Raw genomic sequence first — 13,108 nt, 5'->3', positions numbered from 1 at the left:
AACATATGCATGTGAATAACTTAACCATGGTCAGGGAAAGAATGACACAGTGGTTAGAGAATTGGGTTGGGTGGGGGTAGATAGCATAATGGTTATGTAAACAGACTCTCATGCCTGAGGCTCCAAAGTCCCAGGTTCAATCCCCACATCACTATAAACCAGAGATGACAGTGCTCTGGTTAAAAGAAAAAAAAAATTAATAAAATTAAATTAAAAAAAAAAAAAAAAACGGGTTTAATGGTCCAGGAGGTGGCACAGTGGCTAAGGGACTAGACTCTCAAGCATGAGGTCCTGAGGTCAATCCCCGGCAGCACATGAACCAGAGTGATGTCTGGTTCTTTCTCTCTCTCCTCCTATCTTCCTCATTAATAAATAAATAAAATATTTTTAAAAAATGGGTCTACATACATGAGGTCTCTGACTTCAGACCCCGGCAACACATATGCCAAAGTGATGTTCTAAGTCTCTCTCTCCTTCCCATCTCTCTCTTTTTTAATATTTTTTTATTTTCTTTGTTTATTTGGTAGAGACAGTCAGAAATCATGAGGAAGGGGGATATAGAGAGGGAAAGAGACAGAGAGACACCTGCTTCATCATTTGTGAAGCCTTCCCCCTGTAGGTGGGACCAGGGGCTTGAATCTGGGTCCTTGCACACTGTAATGTGCACTCAACTCAGGTGTGCCACTACCTGGCCCCTCTCCTTCCCATCTTTGTCACTAAATAAAATAAATAAATCTTTAAAAAGAAAATGACACAAGAAGATTAGTAGGAACAGTACCTAACAATAACAGAGATAGGAATGGAGCCAGTCCAAATGAGTTAAACTAAAGAGCTTCCTTTTTTTTTTTTAAGATTTTTATTTATTAATGAGAGAGATAGCAGAAGAGACAGAGAAAGAACCAGACATCATTCTGGTACATGTACTGCCAGAGATTGAACTCAGGACTTCCTGCTCGAGAGTCCAATGCATCATCCAATGCACATCTCCCTGGCCATGACTAGAAAACTTCCTGATTCATGAGGCACTAAGTAGAGAACACAAAAGAGGCATGCCTCAGTGGTGGGATATAATTACGCCAGAGTAAATCATTCTCTTTCCATCTAGCAAACTCTAAAAGCTAGGATGGGCGGCTGGGCAGTGGCGCAGTGGGTTAAGCACACATGGTACGAAGTGCAAGGATCAGAGTAAGGAACCAGGTTTGAGCCCCTGGCTCCTCATCTGTGTGTGTGTGTGTGTGTGTGTGTGTGTGTGTGTGTGTGTGTGTGTGTGTGTGTGTGTGGCGGGTGGGAGGAGGGAGGGTTGCTTCACAGGCAATGAAGTAAATCTGTAAGTGTCTATCTTTCTCTCCCCCTGTCTACCCCTCCCCTCTCAATTCCTCTCTGTTCTATCCAACAATGACAGCAATAACAACAACAATGATAACAAGGGCAATAAAAGGGAAAAAATAGCCTCCAGGAGCAGTGGATTCATAGTGTAGGCACCGAGTCCCAGCAATAACCCTGGAGGCAAAATAAATAAAATAAAATAAAAATAAAGACTAGGACCAGGGTGGGCAGTGACGCATTTGGTTGAGCGCATATGTTACAATGCTCTGGGACTTAGGTTCAAGCCCTTGGTCTCCACTTGCAGTGGAGTAAGTTTCATGAGCAGTAAAGCAGTGCTACAGGTTGTCTCTCTTTCCCCATCTCCCCCTTCCATCTCAGTTTCTCTCTATCTCCATCCAATAAATAAATAAATATTTTTTAAAAGCTAGAATCAGGGGCCAGGCAGTGCACACCTGGTTAAGTGCACATGTCAGCATACTCAAGGACCAGAGTTCAAGCCCTGGTTCTCACCTACATGGGGAAAACTTCATGAGTGGTGTAGCAGAGTTACAGGTCTCTTTCACTCTCTCCCTCTATCTTCCTTCCCTCTCAATTTCTCTTTGTCCTATCAAAATAAACCTTAAAAGATAAACAAGGGGAGTCGGGCGGTAGCACCTTGGGTTAAGCGCAGGTGGCTCAAAGTGCAAGGACCAGCGTAAGGATCCAGGTTCGAGCCCCCAGCTCCCCACCTGCAGGGGAGTTGCTTCACAGGCGGTGAAGCAGGTCTGCAGGTGTCTATATTTCTCTCCCCCTATCTGTCTTCCCCTCCTCTCTCCATTTCTCTCTGTCCTATCCAACAATGATGACATCAATAACAACAACAATAAAAAAAACAAGGGCAACAAAAAGGGAATAAATAATAAATAAATAAGATAAGATAAGCAAGACCGGTGGTGGCACACCTGGTTGAGTGCACATGTTACAGTGCACAAGGACCCAGATTCAAGCTCCCAATCCCCACCTGCAGAGGGAAAAGCTTTGCAAGTGGTGAAACAGTGCTGCAGGTGTCTCTCTGCCTCTCTTCCCCTCTACCTCCCCCTCCCCTCTTGATTTCTGACTGTATCCAATATAAATAAAGATAATAATTAAAAAGTTTTTATAAAAAAAAAAGCTAGGATCAAACCATATTCAAATAATTGTGTCCTAGAACAAAGCTCAAAAAGATTTATAGGAGCACTAAAATAAATAGCACTCAGGTAAAATTCATGTCTGAAAACCAATCACAGGTAACAGAGAAGCAGCAGGAAGATATGATCTATTAATAAGAGCAGCAATCAGCTAATTGAAACTGACCTAGAACATGCACAAATGTCAGAATTATTAGATGAGGCTATCAAACAGTAACTGTAATCAGATTACATATGTTCAAAAGTTAAGCAGCTACAAAATAAGATAGGGGCCAGGTGGTGGCACACCTGGTTAAGCACACACGTCACCACGTGCAAGGACCTGGGTTCAAGCCACTAGACGGGAAGACCATGAAAAGGGGGAGTTTCATGAACAGTGGAGTGCTGCCGTGACATCTCCCCAGACCCTTCCTCTCACTCTCTGAGATTCCCAGTAGAGATCGCATGTTACCATGTTCAAGAACACAGGTTCAAGCCCCTAGTCCCTAGCTACAGGGGGGAAGTCTCACAAGTGGTGGAGCAGTACTGCAGGTGTTTCTCTTTCTCTCTCCCTATCACCCCCTGTCTATTTCTCTCAGTCTTTATCAAAAGAAGAGTGAAATGAGGAGGAGGAGGAGGAGGGAAAAAAATGGTTACCAGAAGCAATAAAATGAATCATCATCTTGTAGACACTGAGCACCAGCAATAAACCCTGGTGGCAAAAATATTATAATCATCATCATCATCAGTATAGGGGAGATAGCACAGTGGTAGTACAAAGGATTTGCATGAAAGAGGTCTCAGGTTCAATCCCCAGCACTACCAACAGATCTGAGCACTGGACTGGTAAAAACAAAGAAAAAGCTCTGCTCACGTAACAAATGAAGGAAGTATCACCAAAATGCAAAAGCTCACAGATTAAAAAAGAAAAAATTCTATAGGGTGAGGGTAGATAGCATAATGGTAATGCAAACAGACTCTCATACCTGAGGGTCCAAAGTCTCAGATTCAATCCCCCACACTACCATAAACCAGAGCTGAGCAGTGCTCTGGTAAATTAATTAATTAATTGGGCCAGGTGGTGGTGCACCTGGTTGAGCGCACACATTATCATGCACAAGGACCCAGGTTCAAGCCCTTGGTCCCTATCTGCAGGGGAAAAGCTTCATGAGCAGTGAAGCAGGGCTGAAAGTGTCTCTCTGTATCACTTTTTAATTTTTTTTATTATCTCTGTATCAAGTTTTAATTTTTTTATTATCTCTACTTGTTTATTGGGTAGAGACAGCCAGAAACTGAGAGGAAAGGGAGAGATAGAGGGGGAGACAGAAAGACACCTGCAGCCCTGCTTCACCACTTGCAAAGCTTTCCCCCTGCAGGTGGGGACCAGGGACTTGAACCTGGAGCCTTGTGCATTGTCTCTATCTCTATCTTACTTTCCCCTCTCGAGTTCTCTTTGTCTCTATCCAATTAAGAAGTAAATAATTAAAATATTAAAAAAGGAAAAATTAGTTTTTTTTAAAAAAAAAAAAGAAAAAAGCTATCATCCCTGGCACAAGGTAAGCAATCCATAAACATTGGTGGTAATGGTGATGATGATGATCAAATAGAAGAACAAGTACCCAAGTCCTAGAATTGTCTTTTATTTAATTAATGTATTTATTTTTAAACAAAGCACTGCTCAGTTCTGCTATATGATGGTGCAGGGAACTGAACCTGAGACCTTTGCTGCCTCAGGCATGGAAGTCTTTTTGCATAACCATTATGCTGTCTCCCTAGCCCAATTTTAATTATTTATTTACTAGACACATTCTGGGCTCACCCAACCAATTCTACCATCCCTACTCACAAACCAACCCAGGCCACTATTATCTCACCCAGACCAATACTACAGACACCTACAGAATCTCCCCATTTTGTCCTCTATTTCCCCTCCACATCTTGCTCCCCACAGCAACCCAAGTTGAGGATGGACCTGATTGTGTCGCTCCCCTCCTAAAACTCCTTCAGTGGTTTCCCCTTGCTCTGTGACTGAGTACAATCGGCAGTGTTGCTACCAGGTGCCATGTAATGCAGCCTGTCCACACAGGTGGCACCAGAGTGCTCCGGTTATGCTCTGGTTATGCATTCCACTCCAGCTACTTCACAGCTGTTCTGAAGGCTGTTTCTCTGCCAGGAAAGCCTTGCTCTGTGAAAAGTGTCTGAAAGGAGTGATGGGGAGGAAACCACTCCTGAACACAGCCTTACCTCCACAGTGGCTGCCTTCCCACCTGAAGGGGCCCCCAGGGCATGCCTGAGCTAGCAGCAGTTACTCTGGGAAGTTACTCTGTGGTCTTCCCCATCCACCCCCTTCAAAAAAGCAAGAATGACCTTCTTAAGAACATGGGGCAGGGAACAGATGTTGGCACACCCAGATTGAGTGCACATATTACCATGCACAGGGACCCAGGTTCAAGCCCTCGGGTCCCACCTACAGGAGGGAAGCAGTGCTGCAGGTGTTTCTCTACCTCCCCTCACATTCTCAATTTCTCTGTCCTATCAATTAAAAAAAAATAATAATAAAATAGTAGCCACTGGGAGCAGTGGCAGCAATAACCCTAGTGGCAATTAAAAAAAAGTGATAAATAAAAATGTGAGATTGCAGCCAGGCAAATAGCTCAACTGGAAGAATTCAGAATTTGCATGCTTGAGGTTTGTGGTTTGATCTCTGGTGCCCCATACACTGGGGTGTTGCTCTGGCTTCTCTCTCCTGTGAAGCTCTCTTTCTACCTCATATGAAATAAATAAAATAAGTATTTGTGACCCATGAAGTGGCAAAATGGATAAAGCACTTGACACCCAAGCATAAGGTCCCAAATTTAACCCCTAGTACTGCATGTGCCAGAGTGATTTTTCTGGTACTCACTCTCCCTTTCTCTCTTTCTTTCAAACTACTGTTTTTTAATTAATACAATTTTAAATAATTATTGAAATGTATTAAAATTTGCTTTAGGCATCTGGACAGTGATGTACTTCACTAAACAGCACACACGTCCACCATGTATAAGAACTCAGGTTCAAGCCCTCAGTCCCCAACTGTAGGAGAGAAGTTTCAAGAGAGGTGAAGCCGTGCTACAGATCTCTCTCTCTCTCTCTCTCCTTCTCTATCAATTTCAATTTCCTTTCAATTTCTCCCTGTTCTATCAAAATTAAATATATAAATTTTTTAAGTATTTGTTTTAATTAAATTTACTTAAAATAATTACTATCTAGTGGTCTGGGAGATGGCTCAGTGGATAAAGCACTGAACTCTCAAGCATGAGGTCCCAGCTTGTACAGCAGCACATGTACCAGGGTGATAACTGGTTCTTTCCCTCTCTTATCTTTCTCATTCATAAACAAAATATTTTTTAAAAATAACAAAAAATTGTGGTCTGGGAGGTGGCACAATGGATAAATCAAGTATGAGGTCCCGAGTTCAATCCCCAGCAGCACATGTACCAGAGTGTTATCTGGTTCTTTCTCTCTCTCCTCCTTTCTCATTAGTAAATAAATAAAATATTTTTAAAAAATTACAATCTATTAATTGATAATGTTTTAATCAAATACTATTTTAAAAGATACAATGGAAGATGGCTTATACTGTTGTAACATAAAGTTCCAAGTTAATCCATAGCATGTGCCCGAGTGATGCTCTGTCTCTTTTCAGTGTCTGTCTGTCTCTCCCTCTTTCTTTCTCTTCCTCGTCCCTCCTTCTCTCATACTAAATAAATAAATAAATAAATAAATAAATAAATACACAAACCAGAGAGCTCACTTGGTAGGGCGTCTACCCCGCCATGATGTTTACAGCCCACATTCAAGTCCCAGCATAACACATCAGAGGATGCCACGGGGGAGGGGCATTGACGCTATAATGTCTCTCTCCCTCCCACCTCTATTTTTCTTCTTTTAATATGTATTTATTAGTAAAAGAGACTGCACGACAGAGAGAACCTGAGCAACCCTCTCGCACTTGCAATGCCAAGGATCAAAATCTCACCCAGGCCGCTCTGTTTCTATCTGGAAATCAGCTCTGAACAGTGAAATTGTGCATGCATGAGACACTACGGATGCCCCTCACCCAGAGAAAGACAGACAGACAGACAGAGACAAAGACAGAGAGAGAAGGAGATGGGAGAACAATACTTTTGAAACCAGGGAAACAGCTCAAGGAGAACACTACTTTTGAAACCAGAGAAACAGCTGAAATGGTACAGCCAGGAATTTGCAGTATATATACCAGAGTCGTGCTCTGGCTTCTCTCTCTATCTCATATGAAACACTCTCTGCTTCATATGAAATAAACAAAAGAAATTTGAGAGTCCAGGAAGAACAATAAGGAAAAAGAAAGTGGTCCTAAGGGAAAGAAAGAGATCTTAGAGTTGTAGGCTTTTTTGTTTTGTTTTTAATGTTTAAATATTTATTTTAATGACAGAAGGGGAAAGGGAGAAAGGAATGGGGCATGACAGCACTGCTCAGCTCTGGCTTATGGTGGTGGAGGGGGGAAATTGAACCTGGGACCTTGGAACCTAAGGTATGAAAGTCGTTTGCATAATCATTACAACGTCTCCCTAGCCAAGGGTCATAGGCTTTGGAGTCAGAGAATCGGGCTCTGCCATTTACCAAAAGTGCACACCTTTCCTCTCTCCCCTCTGTCATTAAAATAAATATTTAAAAATTAAAAACAAAATAGCCTACAACTCTTTAGGATAGCTCTCTTTTCTTTTTTCTTAGGACCACTTTCTTTTTCCTTATTCAGCAAGGCTTTTTAAAAAATATTTATTTATTTATTCCCTTTTGTTGACCTTGTTTTATTGTTGTAGTTATTATCGTTGTTGTTATTGATGTCGTTGTTGGCTAGGACAGAAAGAAATAGAGGAGGGGAAGACAGAGAGGGGGAGAGAAAGATAGACAACCTGCAGAGCTGCTTCACCACTTGTGAAGTGACTCCTCTGCTGGTGGGGAGCGGGGGCTGGAACCTGGATCCTTATGCTGGTCCATGCGCTTTGCGCCACTGGCGCTTAACCTGCTGCGCTACCGCCCCACTTCCTTTTTTTTTTTTTTTTTTAAATCAGCTCATGGCTAAACTCTGGACTACGGTAACGGTGGTGAGGGGGATTGAACCTGGGACTTCAGAGCCCCTTGGCAGAAGAATCTTTCAATATAACCACTATGCTATCTACCTCCGCCCTTGAGCATCTTGTCTGTAAGATTGAAAAACTAGGGGTAGGGCGGTAGCGCAGTGGGTTAAGCGCACATGGTGCAAAGCACAAAGATTGGCTTAAGGAGTCCCCAGCTCCCACCTGCAGGGGGGTCGCTTCACGAGCAGTGATACTTATCTTTCTCTCCCTGTCTTCCCCTCCTCTCTTGATTTCTCTCTGTCCTGTCCAACAACAACGATATCAATAACAACAATAATAACCACAACAACGATAAAACAACCACGGCAACAAAAGGGGGGGGGAGGGGAGAATAGCTTCCAGGAGCAGTGGATTCATGGTGCAGGCACCGAGCCCCAGCAATAACCCTGGAGGCAAAAATAAAATTTAAAAAAAAAAAAAAAAAAGATGGAGACACTACGGTCCCTATTCCACAGGTTCTGATGGGAGGACGCGAGTCCGGGTGAAAAGCTCTGTGCTCAGCTCCTCGCGCCCGAGGGGGCAAAGTCAGCAGCGACCGAGCACGGCGCCTGGAGGATCAGCCTCTGCGACCCGCACGGCGCGGGGCCCCCCATTCCCGCAACCGCGGAGGGGACCCTGGGAGACCCTTCTGGACGTGGCCCCGCCCCGTGACCCCCAAACCTCGGACCTCGAGCTGCGGGAGAGGGTGGAGTCTCCGCGGGGAGAGGCGCGGGCCGCGCAGGGGAGACGGCGTCTCCATCGCGGCCGCCCTGGCCCGGCCCCGGCCCCACTCACCATCCAGGCCGCGGGCGGGAGGCCCCAGCACACACAGTAGTACCTGCCACCAGCCGAGCAGCCGCATGGTGCGGACCGGACAGTGGCCGGGCCCAGCACCCAGGCCGAAGGGCAACCGGCGCACAGAGATGCGACTCGCGCTCTCAGGCCGAGACCCGCTGGGGAAGAGAACCGGGAGCGCGGGCGCGATCCCGCGCCGCCATCTTGGCAGCTGGCAGTTTCTGCGGACGCCATCTTGGAGTCGGGCAGCCCGCTCCCTGGGGCTCCAGGGATTGAACCGCCAAGCACCAGTCAAGTAGGCTCTTAAGCGAGACATAGCATCTTCTTTCTTCTAAGGCTAGTTAGGATCTGCATGCTGGCTGTACACACTCTTCACTCTCGACCTAGAAAGGCCCAGAAACCCCTCCTTCCAGTTGCAAAGCAAACTCCTGCCCTAACTGTACTACTCTAAGGTTGCAGCCTAAAATACAAGATGCTGATCATGTGCAATCTTTTATTTATTATTATTTTTTAAAGATTTTATTTATTTATTAATGAGAAAGATAGGAGAGAGAGAAAGAACCAGACATCACTCTGATACATGTGCAGCGAGGGATTGAACTCAGGACCTCATGCTTGAGAGTCCGATGCTTTATCCATTGCGCCACCTCCCGGACCACTTATTTATTATTTTTGTAGAGTCAAATTGAGGTGGAAAGGAGAGGGAGAGAGAGGATGATACCTGCAGAACTGCTCCCGCATTTGTGAAGCTCTTTTCCCCTACCCCTACCACAGTTGGAAATCTGGATCTTGAAGCCCAGTCCTTGCACATAATAATCCGTACGCTCTATAGGGTGTGCTTCTGAAATGTAAATTTCACATAAGCATGCAAGAGTCACAGGGGTATATGACAGTTTGACTTGTTTGAGCACCACCTTGCACAACTGAGGTCCCAGAAGTAGCAGGCTCAATCCCTGACACCACCTAATGCCACAACTGAACAAACCTTCACCACAAAACTCAGTTGCTTTCACGCATAAAATGGAAATAAAATAATAGAGTTATATAGATTAAAGTGGTGAGCCTAATACCTAGTGCACACCAAGCACTTCCAAGTGGCAGCCATTATTATTTGGGGGCGGTCCTACAATTCTTTTTATTAATACTATTAGTGATTTAATATTGATTTCAACACAGATCGCACCAAGAGGTCTGTGTCCTCATTCCCTTCATTGGAAACTACAGTAGTTTTTCCAAGGTCACAGATACAAATTGACTATTTCGTGTGTGTGTGTGTGTGTGTGTGTGTGTGTGTACTTTGCCTCCAGGGTTATTGCTGGGGCTCAGTGTCAGCACCACGAATCCACTGCTCCTGATGGCCATTTTTTTTTTTCATTTTATTGGATAGGACAGAGAGGAATTGAGAGGGGAGGGGAAGATAGAGAGGGTGAGAGAAAGACACCTGCAGACCTGCCTCCTTGCTTGTGAAGCGACCCACCTGCAGATGGGGAACCAGGGGTTTAAACAGGGATCCTTACTTATGCTTAGTAAGTACTATGTGTGCTTAACCTGGTGCATCACCGCCTGCCCCCACTCCTGCTATTATTTCTATAATTATTTCTGTAATTATCTGTCTATATATATTTTTGCCCATTTTTTCCTATGGTCCTACCTTCTTTTATTCATTTTACTTTTTAGCTTTATTTTATTTGATAGGGCAGAGAAATTTAGAGTGAAGGGGAAGAGAGGCAGAGCACTACTTCTGCACTACTTCAGCACTGCTTTACCACTTATGAAGCTTCCCCCTTATAGGTGAGGACCAGGAGCTTGGCCCAGGTCCTTTCACACTGTAGTGGGCACACTTAACCAGGTGCACCACCACCTAGCCCCCTTCTCTTATCTTTTTAAAATATATTTATTTATTCATTTATTTATTACCTTTTGTTGCCCTTGTTTATTGTTGTAGTTGTTGTTGTTGCATAGGACAGAGAGAAATGGAGAGAGGAGGGGAGAAAGGAGGAGAGAAAGACACCTTACAGACATGCTTTAAGACACGCTTGTGGGGAGTCTGGCAGTAGCACAGTGGGTTAAGCGCAGGTGGCGCAAAGTGCAAGGACCGGTGGAAGGATCCCGGTTCAAGCCCCCGGCTCCCCACCTGCAGGGGAGTCGCTTCTCAGGCGGTGAAGCAGGTCTGCAGGTGTCTGTCTTTCTCTCACCCTGTCTTCCCCTCCTCTCTCCATTTCTCTCTGTCCTATCCAACAACAGTGACATCAATAACAACAACAATAATAACTACAACAATAAAACAAGGGCAACAAAAGGGAATAAATAAATAAATATTAAATTTTTTTAAAAAGTCAGGCTTGTGAAGCAACTCCCCTGCAGGTGGGGAGCTCCGGGCTTGAACTGGGATCTTTATACACTGGTCCTTGTGCTTTGTGCCACCAGCGCTTAACACGCTGTGCTACCGCCAAACTCCCCCTTCTCTACCTTTCTAAGTCGCACTATTACTTCTTCCCTTTCCTTTTTTCCTCTTCTCTCTGGGTCCTGACAGAATTGGACTTCAACATTCTCTAGTCATCTTCCCCTAACATTTCTCCCACTCTGGGAGTATGGGTCCTACAATTCTTTTTTTTTTTAATATTTATTTATTCCCTTTTGTGGGACCTACAATTCTACTGGAGAACCATAGTCCCCTTGTGCTCATCAAGGAGAGATTGTTGAACTAGACAGATACATCATAATAGAGATCCCATGAGTGGTTATGACATATATTATAAACAGGTTGTCATGATTTTGCTGTGATCAAGTTTCAAGTAGCCTATAGGTCCTAGAGAATCGAAAGCAATGGACACAGTGAATGAGAGGTCACAATCCTAAAGGTCACCAGTGCAGTGGCCATTAGGCTACCTCCCTCTCTTACCTCCACAGGTATTAAAGCAAAATTTTCCTTCAATTTATGCTCTCCCAGAACTCCATAATCAATCTGAAGGTACATGGAAAGCCAGTAGAACAGAGGAGTAAGACGACTAAGTATTAATGAAAGGGAGGCTGATTTAACTTTTCTGGACACTGTAATGTGAATACCCTATGGAGCAGTTCTTCTTCTTCTAGCATTTTCCTTCTTCCGTAGCCAGTCAACAGCATCAGGTTGAGCCTGATGTAAAGTTTCGAGACCTTCTTTGAATCTGGAGAGGTGGCAGTCATTGACTATGTGGGTCATAGTCTGTCTGTAGCCGCAGGGGCAGTTCGGGTAGTCTCTGGCTCCCCAGCGATGGAACATAGCGGCGGCGCACCGGCCATGGCCTGTTCGATAGCGATTGAGGAGGGCCCAATCATAACGTGCTAGGTCAAAGCCAGGTTGACGCTCGCAGGGGTCTGTGATGAGGTGTTTGTTCTTTACCTCAGCTGACTGCCAACTCTGTTTCCAAGAGACTGGAACAGAGAAGTTCAGTGTAGGCGTAGGGGACCAGATTGGGTGATGAGACGTCAAGCGTTGGACAGGGTGGGCGAAGATATCCACGTATATTGGCAGGTCCGGTCGAGCGTAAACGTGGGAAATGAACTTAGATGATGCCGCATCCCGACGAATATCTGGCGGGGCGATGTTGCTAAGAACTGGCAGCCATGGAACCGAGGTGGAACGGATGGTTCCAGAAATTATCCTCATGGAGGAATATAATTTGCAGTCAACCAAGTGGACATGGGGGCTACGGAACCATACTGGGGCACAGTATTCTGCAGTGGAATAGCATAATGCCAGAGATGATGGTCGTAGTGTAGAAGCGCTCACACCCCATGAGGATCTGGCCAGTCTAGCAATGATGTTATTCCTCGCGCCCACCTTTGCTGCAGTTTTTATGAGATGTTTGTGAAATGACAGAGTGCAATCGAGAGTAACGCCAAGATAGACTGGCTGGGCTTCATGCCGGATTCTCGTACCGCCAAGCTGCACATTAAGCTCACGCGAGGCCGAGGCATGGTGTAGATGGAAAACAGATGATACCATTTTTGCAGTGCTAGGGATTAGTCGCCATTTTTTACAGTAATCAGATATCAGAGACATGTCTTTCGTGTTTCCTCGAGGATGTCGAACTTGGATGCCTGAGTTGCACAGCAGATGTCATCGGCGTAGATGAACTTCCTTGAAGAAGTTTCTGGGAGGTCATTGATGTAAATATTAAATAGCATAGGAGCCAGAACAGAGCCCTGGGGGAGGCCACTTGAGACAGGTCTCCATCTGCTAGACTAGTCACCCAGATGCACCCGGAATCTTCTGTTTTGGAGAAGAAACGATATAGTGTTGGCCACCCATGGAGGCAGGCATCTTGAGATCTTGACTAGGAGACCACAGTGCCAGACCGTGTCATAGGCTGCTGTGAGATCAACAAAGACAGCACCCGTCTTTAAATTCTTCTGGAATCCATTTTCAATGTAAGTTGAGAGGGCCAGGGCTTGTTCGCAGGTAGATCTTCCTGGGCGGAAACCAGCCTGGGCGGGTGATAGGAATTTCTCTGTAAGATGAGAAATACGTGACAAAAGCAGCCTCTCAAGGAGTTTGTAACACACGGAGAGGAGAGAAATTGGTCTATAGCTGGCGGCCAGTATGGAGCAGTAGGAGAACTAGTCAATGACCTATCTTACAGGCCTTTCATTAGATACTATATATACACTAGAAACAATGTAGCTAACAAGACAGCATAATTTTTTATTGCCAACAGGTGG

General features: G+C 44.9%; 1 protein-coding gene across 2 annotated transcripts in view; it reads right to left on the bottom strand.

Annotated features, from left to right (window-relative positions):
• The window catches only part of TXNDC15 (thioredoxin domain containing 15), a 33,285-nt gene extending 24,710 nt beyond the window's left edge, over window positions 1-8,575 (bottom strand). The window contains exon 1 of one of the 2 annotated variants that reach the window (XM_060178288.1): window positions 8,405-8,575. In XM_060178288.1, the coding sequence (XP_060034271.1) occupies window positions 8,405-8,471 (67 nt within the window). In that variant the 5' untranslated portion in view covers window positions 8,472-8,575. Of the gene's footprint in view, window positions 1-8,297 lie in introns of both variants that reach the window. The other variant, XM_060178289.1, reaches the window with a different exon arrangement.
• Between the last annotated feature and the right edge of the window lie 4,533 nt (window positions 8,576-13,108).

Source organism: Erinaceus europaeus, chromosome 2 (assembly GCF_950295315.1).
Source record: "Erinaceus europaeus chromosome 2, mEriEur2.1, whole genome shotgun sequence".
In the NCBI taxonomy this organism is placed as follows: Eukaryota; Metazoa; Chordata; class Mammalia; order Eulipotyphla; family Erinaceidae; genus Erinaceus; species Erinaceus europaeus.
Note: the sequence above shows the minus strand (reverse complement) of the source record. Positions and strands in the feature narration are given on the sequence as shown.